The 11716-nt window shown below is 37.0% G+C and overlaps 2 protein-coding genes across 4 annotated transcripts; one reads left to right on the top strand and one right to left on the bottom strand.

Annotated features, from left to right (window-relative positions):
* Nucleotides 1–2176: 2176 nt before the first annotated feature.
* isg20l2 (interferon stimulated exonuclease gene 20-like 2) lies at nucleotides 2177–7172 on the bottom strand. 2 transcript variants are annotated; one of them, XM_051864538.1, is made up of 5 exons: nucleotides 7013–7172; nucleotides 5389–6260; nucleotides 4434–4634; nucleotides 4039–4198; nucleotides 2177–3752 (listed from the first exon to the last, which is right to left on the bottom strand). In XM_051864538.1, exons 2-4 carry the CDS (start codon nucleotides 6214–6216, stop codon nucleotides 4055–4057), a joined length of 1173 nt encoding a protein of 390 aa, XP_051720498.1. In that variant the 5' UTR covers nucleotides 6217–6260; nucleotides 7013–7172; the 3' UTR covers nucleotides 2177–3752; nucleotides 4039–4054. The 2 variants fall into 2 exon arrangements, with proteins under 2 accessions (XP_051720498.1, XP_051720497.1); XM_051864537.1 differs by lacking the exon at nucleotides 2177–3752 and having other exon boundaries at nucleotides 3797–4198.
* A 367-nt stretch (nucleotides 7173–7539) lies between these two features.
* On the top strand, nucleotides 7540–11601 carry mettl25b (methyltransferase like 25B). Of its 2 annotated transcripts, XM_051864534.1 has the most exons (8): nucleotides 7545–7810; nucleotides 8191–8309; nucleotides 8617–8833; nucleotides 8960–9022; nucleotides 9121–9255; nucleotides 9586–10415; nucleotides 10649–10833; nucleotides 10969–11601. In XM_051864534.1, exons 1-8 carry the CDS (start codon nucleotides 7709–7711, stop codon nucleotides 11070–11072), a joined length of 1755 nt encoding a protein of 584 aa, XP_051720494.1. In that variant the 5' UTR covers nucleotides 7545–7708; the 3' UTR covers nucleotides 11073–11601. The 2 variants fall into 2 exon arrangements, with proteins under 2 accessions (XP_051720496.1, XP_051720494.1); XM_051864536.1 differs by lacking the exon at nucleotides 9586–10415 and having other exon boundaries at nucleotides 7540–7810.
* Nucleotides 11602–11716: the final 115 nt, after the last annotated feature.

The following is an 11716-nucleotide window of genomic DNA, read 5'->3' as shown; positions in this document are numbered from 1 at the left end:
GTCCTTCAGAAAGCTTGTCTCCTAGAGAAAATGAGAAGAGATGCAGGTTTTATGCGTGCCATTGTTTAACGAACAAAAAAAGAAAACGATGCTGTTGGCTTAGAGTTTAGCTCCAGGGGTCGGTTGAGCTCATAATTGGGAAAACTGTTCTCTTGCCCCACATTGATCCGTCATTGATTCTGTCAAAGTATTAAAAGATTAAAACCTGTCGAGGTGAAGACAACTTCCATTTCTCAACGGTAAAAAGATCAAATTGCCACATGGGCTATTTTTTTTTTTTTTTTTTTCAGTATATAATTATTTAAGTGATTAAATAGGCTGTAAAAGACTGTAAAATGATGAGTCTATCATAAATGAATCATAATGTGAGATAACACGTGTTCACGCCATGTCGTAATTACCGTACATAAGAGAAGTGGCGCTGTACAATCTGTTCACGTCCTCTGATTCGGACTTATAAGTTTCTCGTGCACTATTAACTCCAAAATAAATCTGCAGTGGTCGCGTGGTACAGCGGTCACGTGGTACAAGTCGTATCTTGTAATTACGAGTTGTACGATCACGTGAATGCTTTTTACAAGTCAGAATAGTAGAATGAGTAGTGTAGTTTTGTTTAAAATGAACATTTTAGCAATCAACATAAGCAACCCCACAAACCTGTGGGTCTGTTTCATAATTTCATAATTCATGAATTATAATTTAGTCATGAATTAACAAAATGTATCTGTTTTTATCTAAGAATTTTGGGTTGTCTTGATGTTTGTTCCAGTGATATTTAACAGAATGAAAACTGTGTCAGCTAGTAATGTAGAGGGAAAGGTAGGGTAATCATTTTGTTACATGGATAAATGTCTTGAGGAAACATTCACTTTCGACTGAATTTACCCATTGTTTAAAGGAAGTATTCCTATTTTAAGGAAGGATCAACTTTGTATTGAGCAAGAGTCCAAGGGGTGAGTGCCACAGTGAATGCTTAGGTTCAGTCATTTGCTAGGCCACAACAAAATGGTACATGAGAATTAAATGGTTATGTAAGCATCCAGTTCTGCACACGTTCTGGCTAAATAAACATTGTCATGTCCAAATATAAGCTTCACGATTCTGGACCAGTGAAACGGTGTATCACATTTGTATAGCAGGGTATGAACTACCGTGACTCGCTGTGCTGTCTCTCTCCAAGCAAAGGGAAATTTGTGTCAAGATTGTTGAGCTCTAATAACCAGATCCCTCAGTAATGATGAGACAACTGCTTATTCAGAGAAATTACCAGTTTGAAATGGTTTACAGGCATGAGTCACTGCTGATTCACATCTGTAAGTTTGAATCTGATCCCTTTGTGAGTCATGTCTGTGAAGGTAACCACATTTGCACACAACAGACCAGAGTCTAGCCTCCTGTTAAAATGGTAGCAAACTTCCAGAGATGAAAGGTTGGACGATAGAAGTGAGGATTAGTTTCCGCACAGAGAGAGGAGGGTGAATATGGCTTTGTATGTCATATACTCTTTTAACACTGCCATATAAAAGAGGAATTTAACATGTCAACACAGCTGACTGTCTCAGAAATCCTAAATCTGTGCAGATGATGAACAGTCAGGTAATATCACTCTGAACATCTATATGCAAAAAAGACCAGACTTAAGTTTACATAAAACTACAGTACATTATTTATTGGCCCTTACATTATGGTAATCCTTTAGTAATGAGCAAGGGTACCTATTTCTGTACCACAAGATTACCTCTGCCTGCCAACCATTGAGAATTTTAAAACTTGATCCGTTTTACAGACATTACTACCATCCACATCCAAGCCACAAGTGGGAAAGTATGAAGTCACTGACTGCCGTCTCTCTACAGCACACCCCATTAACCCCATTTTTATACTGATTTCATCAGTATAAAATTAGTTAATGCAATAGGTATAATAAACTAACAATAAACAATTTATAGCATTTATTGATATTTAATAATTTTGTGTATTATTTGTATTTGTATTATTGTGTATAATTGTATTATGCACATTTTAATCATTTAATATTACGTAATCTAAAAGTTATTTTATAAATATATTTAGGGAGAAATTGTTATATATATATATATATATATACATACATACATACATACACACACACACACACATACACTAGTTCAGGGTCAGTACTAAAAGAAATTAATACTTATGTTCGGCAAGAATGCATTTAATTGGTCAAAAGTGACAGTAAAGATATTTATAATGTAATTGTAATTAAACAATTTCTATTCATCAAAGAATCCTGAAAAAATGTATCACAGTTTCCACAAAAATATTAAGCAGCATAACGGTTTAGATATTGATGAGAATTTTTTCTTGAGCACCAAATCATCATGTTACAATAATTTCTGAAAGAACATGTGACACTGAAGACTGGAGTAACAGCTGCTGAAAATTATGGTTTACCAATCTAAAAGATTCATTACATATTAACCCTTTCATCGCATAGGACACTTCAATGGACAGCTATTCAAAAAGCCATTTTCTTGCACATGCATGGGTGTTGATGACAGTGGACACTACTAATGCATCATCCTATACACTGCCACCAAGTGGAAAACCTTTGTATATGGATTTTTTTTTCTCCAAACAAAGATGGCCAGCGGCCAGTCAGAAATGCCAAGTTTCTCTGGGATGTCCATCCATCTTCTATCCCAGGAGACTCTTGCAGGTAAAAACGAAACGTAAAATCAAGTAACATCTAAGGAGTCATATAATTGAAGAATTGTACCTCCACCAGATCTCTGATGGAACAGAGATTATTTGCAATAATTGGAGCTGTACTGTATTTTTTTTCTATGCATTTTATAGTTTTCACATGATTTTTATCATTTTATTTATTGGTTTGTTAATTTCACACAGTATTACTGTGTTATTACTGTATTGTTTAATGAAAAACGCATACTGTCCTCTCAAGTAGACATCTGAAAATCTATTTGAAAAATTGTGTTAAAAAAAAGGTTCAAATCTTGTTTTTCATGCCCTAAGCGCAATAAAAACACATAGGAAAAACATCCCGACTGAGGTTGTCATATTGCATGAAAGGGTTAAAATCCGGTTTATTTTTAGTGTGCTGCCTCAAACAAATGTTGATATGGTACAGAGATTAACAAGAAAAAAGACAAAAATTGGCACTATAATGTCAAAACCACCCCTCCTTTATATAATACACTTTGGTCTTTATAGTTTCTAGTATTTGGTCTTTATACTTTATAGTAGTCACCAGTGAACCCTTTAGGACTAAAGGTAAACGCTAAAGGGTTTTACAGCAATTCTAAATAAGTGGACCTACTATATGCTTTACCATATATCACTTTTGCATATTTTAGAGAATACTAAAATAAAAAATGATGCAAAAAGTGTGGTTAGTGCACATAATGCAAGTACTGGACTGTGTTCTACAGCACGTTATAACATTTCTGGTTGTGCAAAAGAGAATCCCATATAAGGCTGAAAATCAGACCATCAAAAGCTTGTTTAACCGCTGGGAAACTGGTGGGCAAGAAAGATCCGACTGCTTCCCAAACATCACCAAAGTGGTGCGACCAGATTCTTAAACACAGACTGACTGATGATTGAGTGGGTTCGAGGGAAAAAGAGCTTCGACTGTAATCTCAGGGATGGCAGTTGAGGGCCTGTACATTTGGACAGTTAAATACAGGAGGAGCAGTAATTCATGTGGTGGTGTTGAATTCAGAGTAGAAGAAGAATGCTGACTCGTCCTATAAGTCAGACATCAGAAAGACAGACAGGCGGAGAGAGGAACTGTGAGAGCAGTTTTTCTTTTTACTTACTGTAATGATTCTGAACAGAACACAAAAATTTATGTGTACAGTTAACAATGTCTAACATCTTTTGCAACTTACTTGCAACACTTCCTTCAAAGCAACTGAACCAATAAAGTTAACTTCTTTATATACGGAAGCTGTAGAGCCCCCTACTGGTATTTAAACTCAGACCTTGCTGAGAAGTTTAGCTGATATAAAAGGAGTGAAGTTAAAAATGCACCTTTTAAAAACGAATCTTATTTTTGAGTCAGAGCTAGATCCATTGCTTTGTCTGAAAGGCTGAGAGCTGTGAGTTTTTGCTCCCACGTCTTTTCCACTACTTTGTACAGTTCCATGGTGGCTTGGGCATCTTCTACTGATGAGTGGCCATCCTTCCCCGTCTGAAAATAAAAAGAGTTTTTCAGTGGAAAAAAACTGAAAGCATGTTCTTATTTTCCTTTATAAAAATAGCCTGACTCTCAATCCTAGGATTCAAGAGCTGCTTTTGAACGGACTCCAGATTTACTCTGTCTAAAATGTCTGACAGCTGAACTCCTCTAAGGAAATCTTTGTGGCACAGGTGAAAATGACATTCACTGAGCCACATTGCAACATTCTGTGTTGAGTTAAACCAACCTGTATGTCCTTGTCGAAGATAGCTTTAGTGAGCCTCTTCAGACCCACAGTATAATGCTCAGGCAGTCCAGCTTTCGTGTTTAGCAGTGGAATCTTCGATGTGTCTCGTGTTTGGCAAGCAGGATGGAAATATTTTAAGGCCTTGAAGTCATTATGGATGGCATGGCCCACAACCATTTTCCCTTTTAATATCTTCACAATCTGTGTGCAAAACAAATAATAAGACTAATCAGACTATTACAGGCTTGTCAATACTTGGTTTGTTTATTTTAAGCACAGTGAATAAATGAAATGTACTGCCATTTCAATTAGGTATTAACTGATATGAAAATTCTGGCCGATACTGAGAGGCTGATAATAAATTCCATATTATGGCTAATAAGCAATAAATTAATATTTTGACGAAATAAATAAAAAAACACTAAAAACTAAAATCAATCATTTTAAGTGACTACAGGTGAATTTGGGCATCACAACATTATAATGTACAGTATGAAAATGGATATTAATTTTGAGATTTGCTAAATAATACATTAAAACAGTGTTTAATGTTTCGGATGATGAGGTAATCTAAACGTAAAAATAAGGGAAAATGTTCATGAACAATTAAATATACAATACAAATCAATTAAAAAATATCTGATATCGGCTGATAACTGATATGGTACTAAAGATATATTGTGCATGTATAATTTTAAATCAGAAAATGATTTTAACTTTTTTATAGAGATAGATTTACTGATCCACTACGAGTATAGTTTGTCCACAAACAAATGATATCATTCTGTGAGCTAAAACAAAAAACTAAAGCCTGAGCTACATAAAAGCTTTCATAAAATATAATGGGCGGGCTGCGATGTTCACATAGCTCAAGAATGGCACTAAAAACAGCTGATTTGCTTGATAAACAAATGCACTATAACATGATCATTTAAGCAGAGATGCTCTTTCATACCTCTTGTTGCGCCGTATGGAAGGGTGTGGCATTTAATAAATCCTTCTTCCTGACTCCACTCCAGCGAGTGCGGTAATCTGTCACAGGATTGATGGGTTTGACAAATTTGTCATAAATAACATCACCGTCGTAGGTAACAATACTGCAGCGGGCGAGTTCACTGCAAACCCCCTTCGGTCCTGTTCCCACCATCTCACAGTCCAATGCCACGTATTTTAAAGGTCCAAGGGTGCGAGGTGCCGCTTGGTGTGTCGGGTCCCTCTGAGACGTGCTGGCAGTGGATGGACATGAAAATGTGGATTTCTGGGAAAATGTATTTGCAGAACCTGAAGGCTCATTGGTCTTATTCAGCAGATGAGAGGTAAATTTAGGAAAAACAGCACCTGGCTTTGATCGACCCCCTCCATTGAGCTGTGTGTTTGACTTTTTTTGGGTGGGGGGGTTTAAAACAGCACCTGGTTTTGATTGACCCCCTCCATTGAGCTGTGTGTTTGACTTTTTTTGGGTGGGGGGGTTTAAAACAGCACCTGGTTTTGATTGGCGCCCTCCATTGAGCTGTGTGTTTGACTTTTTTTGGGTGGGGGGGTTTAAAACAGCACCTGGTTTTGATTGGCGCCCTCCATTGAGCTGTGTGTTTGACTTTTTTATTCTGGGGGGGGTTTTGCTTCGCTTTCTATTTTGTTTCTCTTTTAACAAACCCTTGTGCTCCAGGTAATGTCGTCTTACAAGGAAACGGTCATGTTTGGGATTTCCTCTGGATTTCCCTGATTTGCCTTTAGGACCAGGATCTCCATAAACCAGATTCAACATAATCCCTGAGTCTGACATTCTTAAAGGTTGGTTATAACAGGTGTCTTCTTGAAGTTGTCACTCTTAAATAGAGAGAAAAGAACAATGACTGTTAAGACAAGAACTAACAATGTTGTAATGGGATTGCACAAAATGATTTTGATAACATCATTTGCCTGTTTAAGATTCAATTTTAAACCAGGGGTTTTCAAACTAGTGTCTGGGGACCCCATGGGGGCAGCAGGGCAGTGCTAGAACATTTAATATATAAATAAAATAAAAATGTAACTAACTAAATAGAAATGTGAAAAATGAATGATAAAAACGAAAACAAATATTTAAACAAATAATAACAGTACAGTACTATAGCACAGCATTAAATATTTTCCAAAAAAAATATTTTACTCATATTTATATTACATTTTCACAGTATAAATCGGGTCTTTATACATTAAAATATATAGCTGCCTTTTAAATTTTAGGATTGGGGTTTCCCAAACTATGACATGATAAACACTATACATCAAAATGACAGATGTGACAGTTTTACAAACCAGGTAGACGTGACATTTTCACTTTTGTTCCAACTAATTTTAGTCCATGTAATCAACGGATTAACTCAACTTTACAGTCACGGTTCACGAATCTTGTAAGTTTAGAGAAAAAACAGGTTCGTTAATGTCGGTTAAATAAAATATCTATGAACATCTTGAGTTGTCTCCGAGGCGGAGCACATTTCAATGATCGAGTTTAAGTATCACACTGTGTACACCGAAATAAATTGTGCGACTCGATTACGGATAGAAATTACATTTCCAAATTGCAGGATACATACCATTATTTGCCCCAAAAAAGGCTATCTTGATCCCTGTGCTCAAGACAAGCACACCACATGCGAGAATGAATGTGTATTTCCGGGTCGGAGGGTAATGGTTACAGGAAGTTCGACTCTTACAACCTGATTCTGCGATTCTTTTTTCCTCGTTTTTGTATAAGGGTGTTTATAGTAATTTCAAGTGACCCAGTTCAGTTTGTCAGTTAGCCTAAATATAACTCCCATTTACATGTTATGGTTTTTGCTAAATCCATAAAAAAAAAACATGTTCGTTACTTGAAATAAAACAAACGTCAACTGAAATAAAATAAAATATTTTAAAAAAATAACAACATTTAATTCCAACTGGCTTCCATGGAAACATTTATTCATTTTCATTTAGTATAAATTCTTTAAAATAACTTAAAAAAAACTATACAAATTATTACAATTCAATTTCCTCAAAGGGTTTCGTAATCAAGTACGATTAAACTCTTCAGGCCTGTTTTTTTAATCAGTTCAACCGATTCAATGATTTGTTCACGAATCGGACATCACTGGTAGGCGGTGCTCTCGGGAGCACGTGTCTGGTCGGATTGCTACATGTAAACAGAAAAGTCTTATTACGTTCCCAGTTAATTTCCTCACTTAAATAACTACGCGTAGTATTGAAGTGCACCCAGTTTCATCTGCATAGTGTTTTTTTAATGTTGTAAAATGTTTGTGGCGACTTTTTCAGAGCAGGAGCAGAGAGAACTAGCCGAGAAGCTGACATGGCTCCTGTCAACCTACAGACGCATATCAGACTCCTACATAATAGTAATGAATCAACGACTTATTGTACTATTTCAGTGTTTGTGCTTTATGAACTTTTATGTTTTAACGTTTGTCCAGATTCCAAGTGTGAGTGTAACAGTAAACGAATAATCCCGCACATTTATGCTGCATTCACGTGCTGTCGGAATTATCGTAAATACGAGTTTCCAAGGTAAAAAATAAATAAATAAATGCTCATGAACGCCCTCGCAAGTCTAAACTTGAATGTGATGACCTCATAATTACGACTTCAGAAGTGGAAAGTACGAAATTTCCGATAGCACGTGAAGGCAGCATTAAGCCGTGGGTTTTCTGTCAGCTGAGCATGCGCGAGCATACTGAAATATATATGTGAAAGTGTATCGGTGTTTCCGTCCACGCAGGAGTTCTTCAGTGAGAGTTTGTGGGATACTCTGCCTGTGAGCTGGCAGGAAGCCCTCGGTGATCTTACACCCCCACAGATCGCTGATCTGCTGCTGGATAAAGAGATTAAGGACAGGCGGTAAAATTCTGTGTATCAGTCTGTAGTTGTTAACAGCACCTTGCCTTAAATTAAGATAACGTTACAAAGTCAGAACATTGCTTTGTAATCTATCAAGAGCATTTTCTTTTAGAAAAAGCTTCGAGATAAACAGATATACACTACAACTACTAAAATATTTGAATACACTATCATGACTATTTACACATCTTAAAATAGTAAGTCATCAAAATAATAATAATGACACATGTAGTACATTTTTATAAAATTATTTTATAGAGTAGACACATTAATGGAAGTATTTTCAAAATGGTATTTTGTCTTTTAGGTACCCATCTGTGTGGCCTCTGTCTTTACTGGCACTGCGGACAGCAGCACATGTGCTGTCGTTTCCACGTAAAGTGCCAGGTGGGCACAGTGAGGACGCAGGTGCAGCAGTGCCAGAGGAGTTTCAGTCCAACCAGAGTCAAAGCTCTTTGTTAGGACACATTTTCCGTAAACACGTCAAGCCCAAGAAGCAGCATGAAATCCGCCGCCTGGGCACGGTATGGGTACATTATGTCAATGTGGGAATATTCTGAATGCCATTATTAAATAAACAACACTCCAACAAGAGTATTTGATACATTGAAGATTATTAAAAATGTTTCTTCTGTTGAACTCTCTCCTAGCTGGTCAAGAAGTTGTGTGATCAGGCTAACTGTAACTGTGTGGTTGATGTTGGGTCTGGACAGGTACAGTAAGGTCTTGCTTCATTTTGTTATTTTAAATATGCCAATCTTTATATTTTGAATATGCAAATTACCCACTTTAATTAGATCCATCCCTCCAGGGCCATTTGACACGGTTTCTATCTTTTGGACTCGGCCTGGATGTCACTGGAATTGAGGCTGATCCCAACCTTGTTTCCATGGCTAACAAATGTGATAGACAGCTCCTATTGACACTCACCAAAGAGAATCAAAGGGTATGACCCTCATAAAATTATATATTAAATATTATATTATATGTATTAAATGTATATGTATATGTTTTAAATGTATATTTAATTATGTATTATCTTCTTCCGTACTCTTTGTATATACTTAAATTATATTAAAAATATTATCCTTTAAATTGTATATATTTTCTGTTCCTTTAACCATCTTTAGATATTGATATTACTTAATTTTTTCATCACACAGATCATGTTTTAATTTTTTTTTTAAATTTTTTTTGTCTTAAAAAACAAACTGTGAGTCACAGTAGTTTTTTTTTGGATGTGCTGTGATATTTTTAATCTGCATTTCTGTTGTAGTCAGGAAAAGCTCAAGGTCTGCATTCTGCACCTGGTCCTTCTCCTCGTCATGTGGTGGGCTGGGTCAACCCACAGGCTTCATGGGATGTCTTCATTCAGCAACTTGTGACAGCAAGTGAAAGTGACAGTAGTATTGGACCGACCACTGGGCCATATGAAAAGAAACAAAGGGTGGAAGATCTGCATCTGGAGCCTCATTCATGCCAAACCAAAGGAGAGGACAAAGCAGAGTTACAAAATACTCTTCAGACACAAAGAACTGACATAAATATTTCAGACTCCGTAGCACAAATAAACACTGGGGCTTTTCCATCAGGAATGGCAACAGAAATGCTTACCTGTAAAAGCATACCAGTTACTGATTGTGGTGCCAAAGAACTGGGTAGTTTTGTCCTTACAGGTCTTCACGCCTGTGGAGACCTTAGCTCCACACTTCTGCGACATTTCACCAACTGCCCTCAGGTTCAGGTCATCACGTCTGTGGCTTGCTGCTACATGAAGATCTCAACCCAGGAGAACCCAAACCCTCCAGGGGTATTCCAATCCCCGTTTTCTTCAGATATCACAGTGGCGGATTCCAGTTCAGAATATGGTTATCCAATGAGTGACTGGGTACGTGGATTACCAGGGCACCAGTTGTCCTACAAGGCACGAGAGGGAGCGTGTCATGCAATAGAGGACTATCTTCAGCGGCTGAGAGAGGAGAGTGGGTTACTGCGGACACACTGCTACAGAGCCATCTTAGAAAGCATCATCAGAGCGGAGAGGCCCCATATCCGCAGACCAGGAGTTCAGACCGTTAAGAAAGCCCACGCACTGTCGTTTTCCGAGTTAGTCTTCCTTTATTGCGACATCTGATGATATTAATATCTTTAAAGAATTGGCAAATCTGTGACTCATTCCTGAGCTTCAGTTTCTGGAACAGGAAGTACCTGAGAAATTAGTTTTGTGAAGTTAAATGAAATAGTCAAAATCTCAATCGTACGTTAAACTGTCTCATTTAAAAAGTACACCTGAGATACTAGACTGCTGCGTTATACTATTATCTTGTGTTTTATCACAGGTATGCTTGTTTGGCATTGCCACGGGTGGGCCTACCCGCTGATCTCCCATATGACCCTGTCCATGTGGATTCAATGCTAGCACACCAGGGTAAAGTGGTGGCGTACTTCAGCCTGGTTCTTCTCCTGGCACCTGTGGTGGAGACTCTGGTGTTACTGGACAGAATGATTTTTCTCCAGGAGAGAGGTATGTGTGTATGTATACATTTTTGGTTACATAATTAAAAATGTAATATTGGTTGGATTATTTGATTAATATTATTAGTGATCTTTACATAGTATATTTTTTACAGAGATAAAACCTTTGTATTTTCATATTTAGGTTTTCAGAGTGAACTCATTCCACTCTTTGATGCTGCTTTTTCCCCACGAAACCTGGTACTGGTGGCCGTCAAGCCCAAAGAAGCACAAAGCGGAGTGAAATAACATAGGCCAAGATATTCAAACCCACGTTCTGTATCACAACCACATAATTAGGTTTACAGGAACATAATGAATGAAATGCCCTTAAATGAACTGCCCTACAAACCATCAGACATTTGGGAACTGAAATTAGAGGTTTGGTTTAATGTTTTCCAGATTAATGGGTTATTGTTCAGTCATTTTTTCCCCCTCCTTGTTTTGACTCATAAGCAAAAGTTCTCATTTTAAATTAGTTTTTGTCTGAATTGCAGAGAGGGAAGTTATTCTTACAAATTCTGATTTTAGTAATTTTATTGTTATTAAAATGACACTCAAACTGATTATTTATTTATTTTTTCTTCTTAACTGCATTTGTTGTACAAGGTTGTTTCTATTTATTATATTTAAGCCACGGAATCACGCTGAGCAAAGTTGCCATCAATGGTATCTTCACCTCTATTACAAAAGACATTTAAGAATCATTCGGAAAGATTCTTTGACTGCAAGCGTATGAATGTTTTATCTGAAAATATAAAACACTGTCGAATGAAAAGGCTGACGTTTCTTTTTTCAGCCTATAGATGGCACTCTTAAGACAAAATCAGGACAATATCTAAAAGGCCCCCCAAAATATTTCTGGTACTTCTGCTGAATTTACAGAAACAAGG

This window comes from Ctenopharyngodon idella, chromosome 16 (assembly GCF_019924925.1).
Source record: "Ctenopharyngodon idella isolate HZGC_01 chromosome 16, HZGC01, whole genome shotgun sequence".
Lineage (NCBI taxonomy): Eukaryota > Metazoa > Chordata > Actinopteri > Cypriniformes > Xenocyprididae > Ctenopharyngodon > Ctenopharyngodon idella.
The sequence above is the reverse complement of the archived record's forward strand: the minus strand, read 5'-3'. Positions and strand labels throughout refer to the sequence as shown.

What these genes read in the sequence shown, in the direction of transcription:
- isg20l2 (XM_051864538.1), bottom strand. Translation starts at nt 6,216, where the DNA reads ATGTCAGACTCAGGGATTATGTTGAATCTGGTTTATGGAGATCCTGGT. An exon ending in TCCATACGGCGCAACAAGAG is followed by an intron (nt 4,635 to 5,388) that starts GTATGAAAGAGC and finishes TTTTGCACACAG; the next exon opens with ATTGTGAAGATATTAAAAGG. An exon ending in TCTTCGACAAGGACATACAG is followed by an intron (nt 4,199 to 4,433) that starts GTTGGTTTAACT and finishes TTTTATTTTCAG; the next exon opens with ACGGGGAAGGATGGCCACTC.
- mettl25b (XM_051864534.1), top strand. Translation starts at nt 7,709, where the DNA reads ATGTTTGTGGCGACTTTTTCAGAGCAGGAGCAGAGAGAACTAGCCGAG. An exon ending in CACGCACTGTCGTTTTCCGA is followed by an intron (nt 10,416 to 10,648) that starts GTTAGTCTTCCT and finishes GTTTTATCACAG; the next exon opens with GTATGCTTGTTTGGCATTGC. An exon ending in GATTTTTCTCCAGGAGAGAG is followed by an intron (nt 10,834 to 10,968) that starts GTATGTGTGTAT and finishes TTTCATATTTAG; the next exon opens with GTTTTCAGAGTGAACTCATT.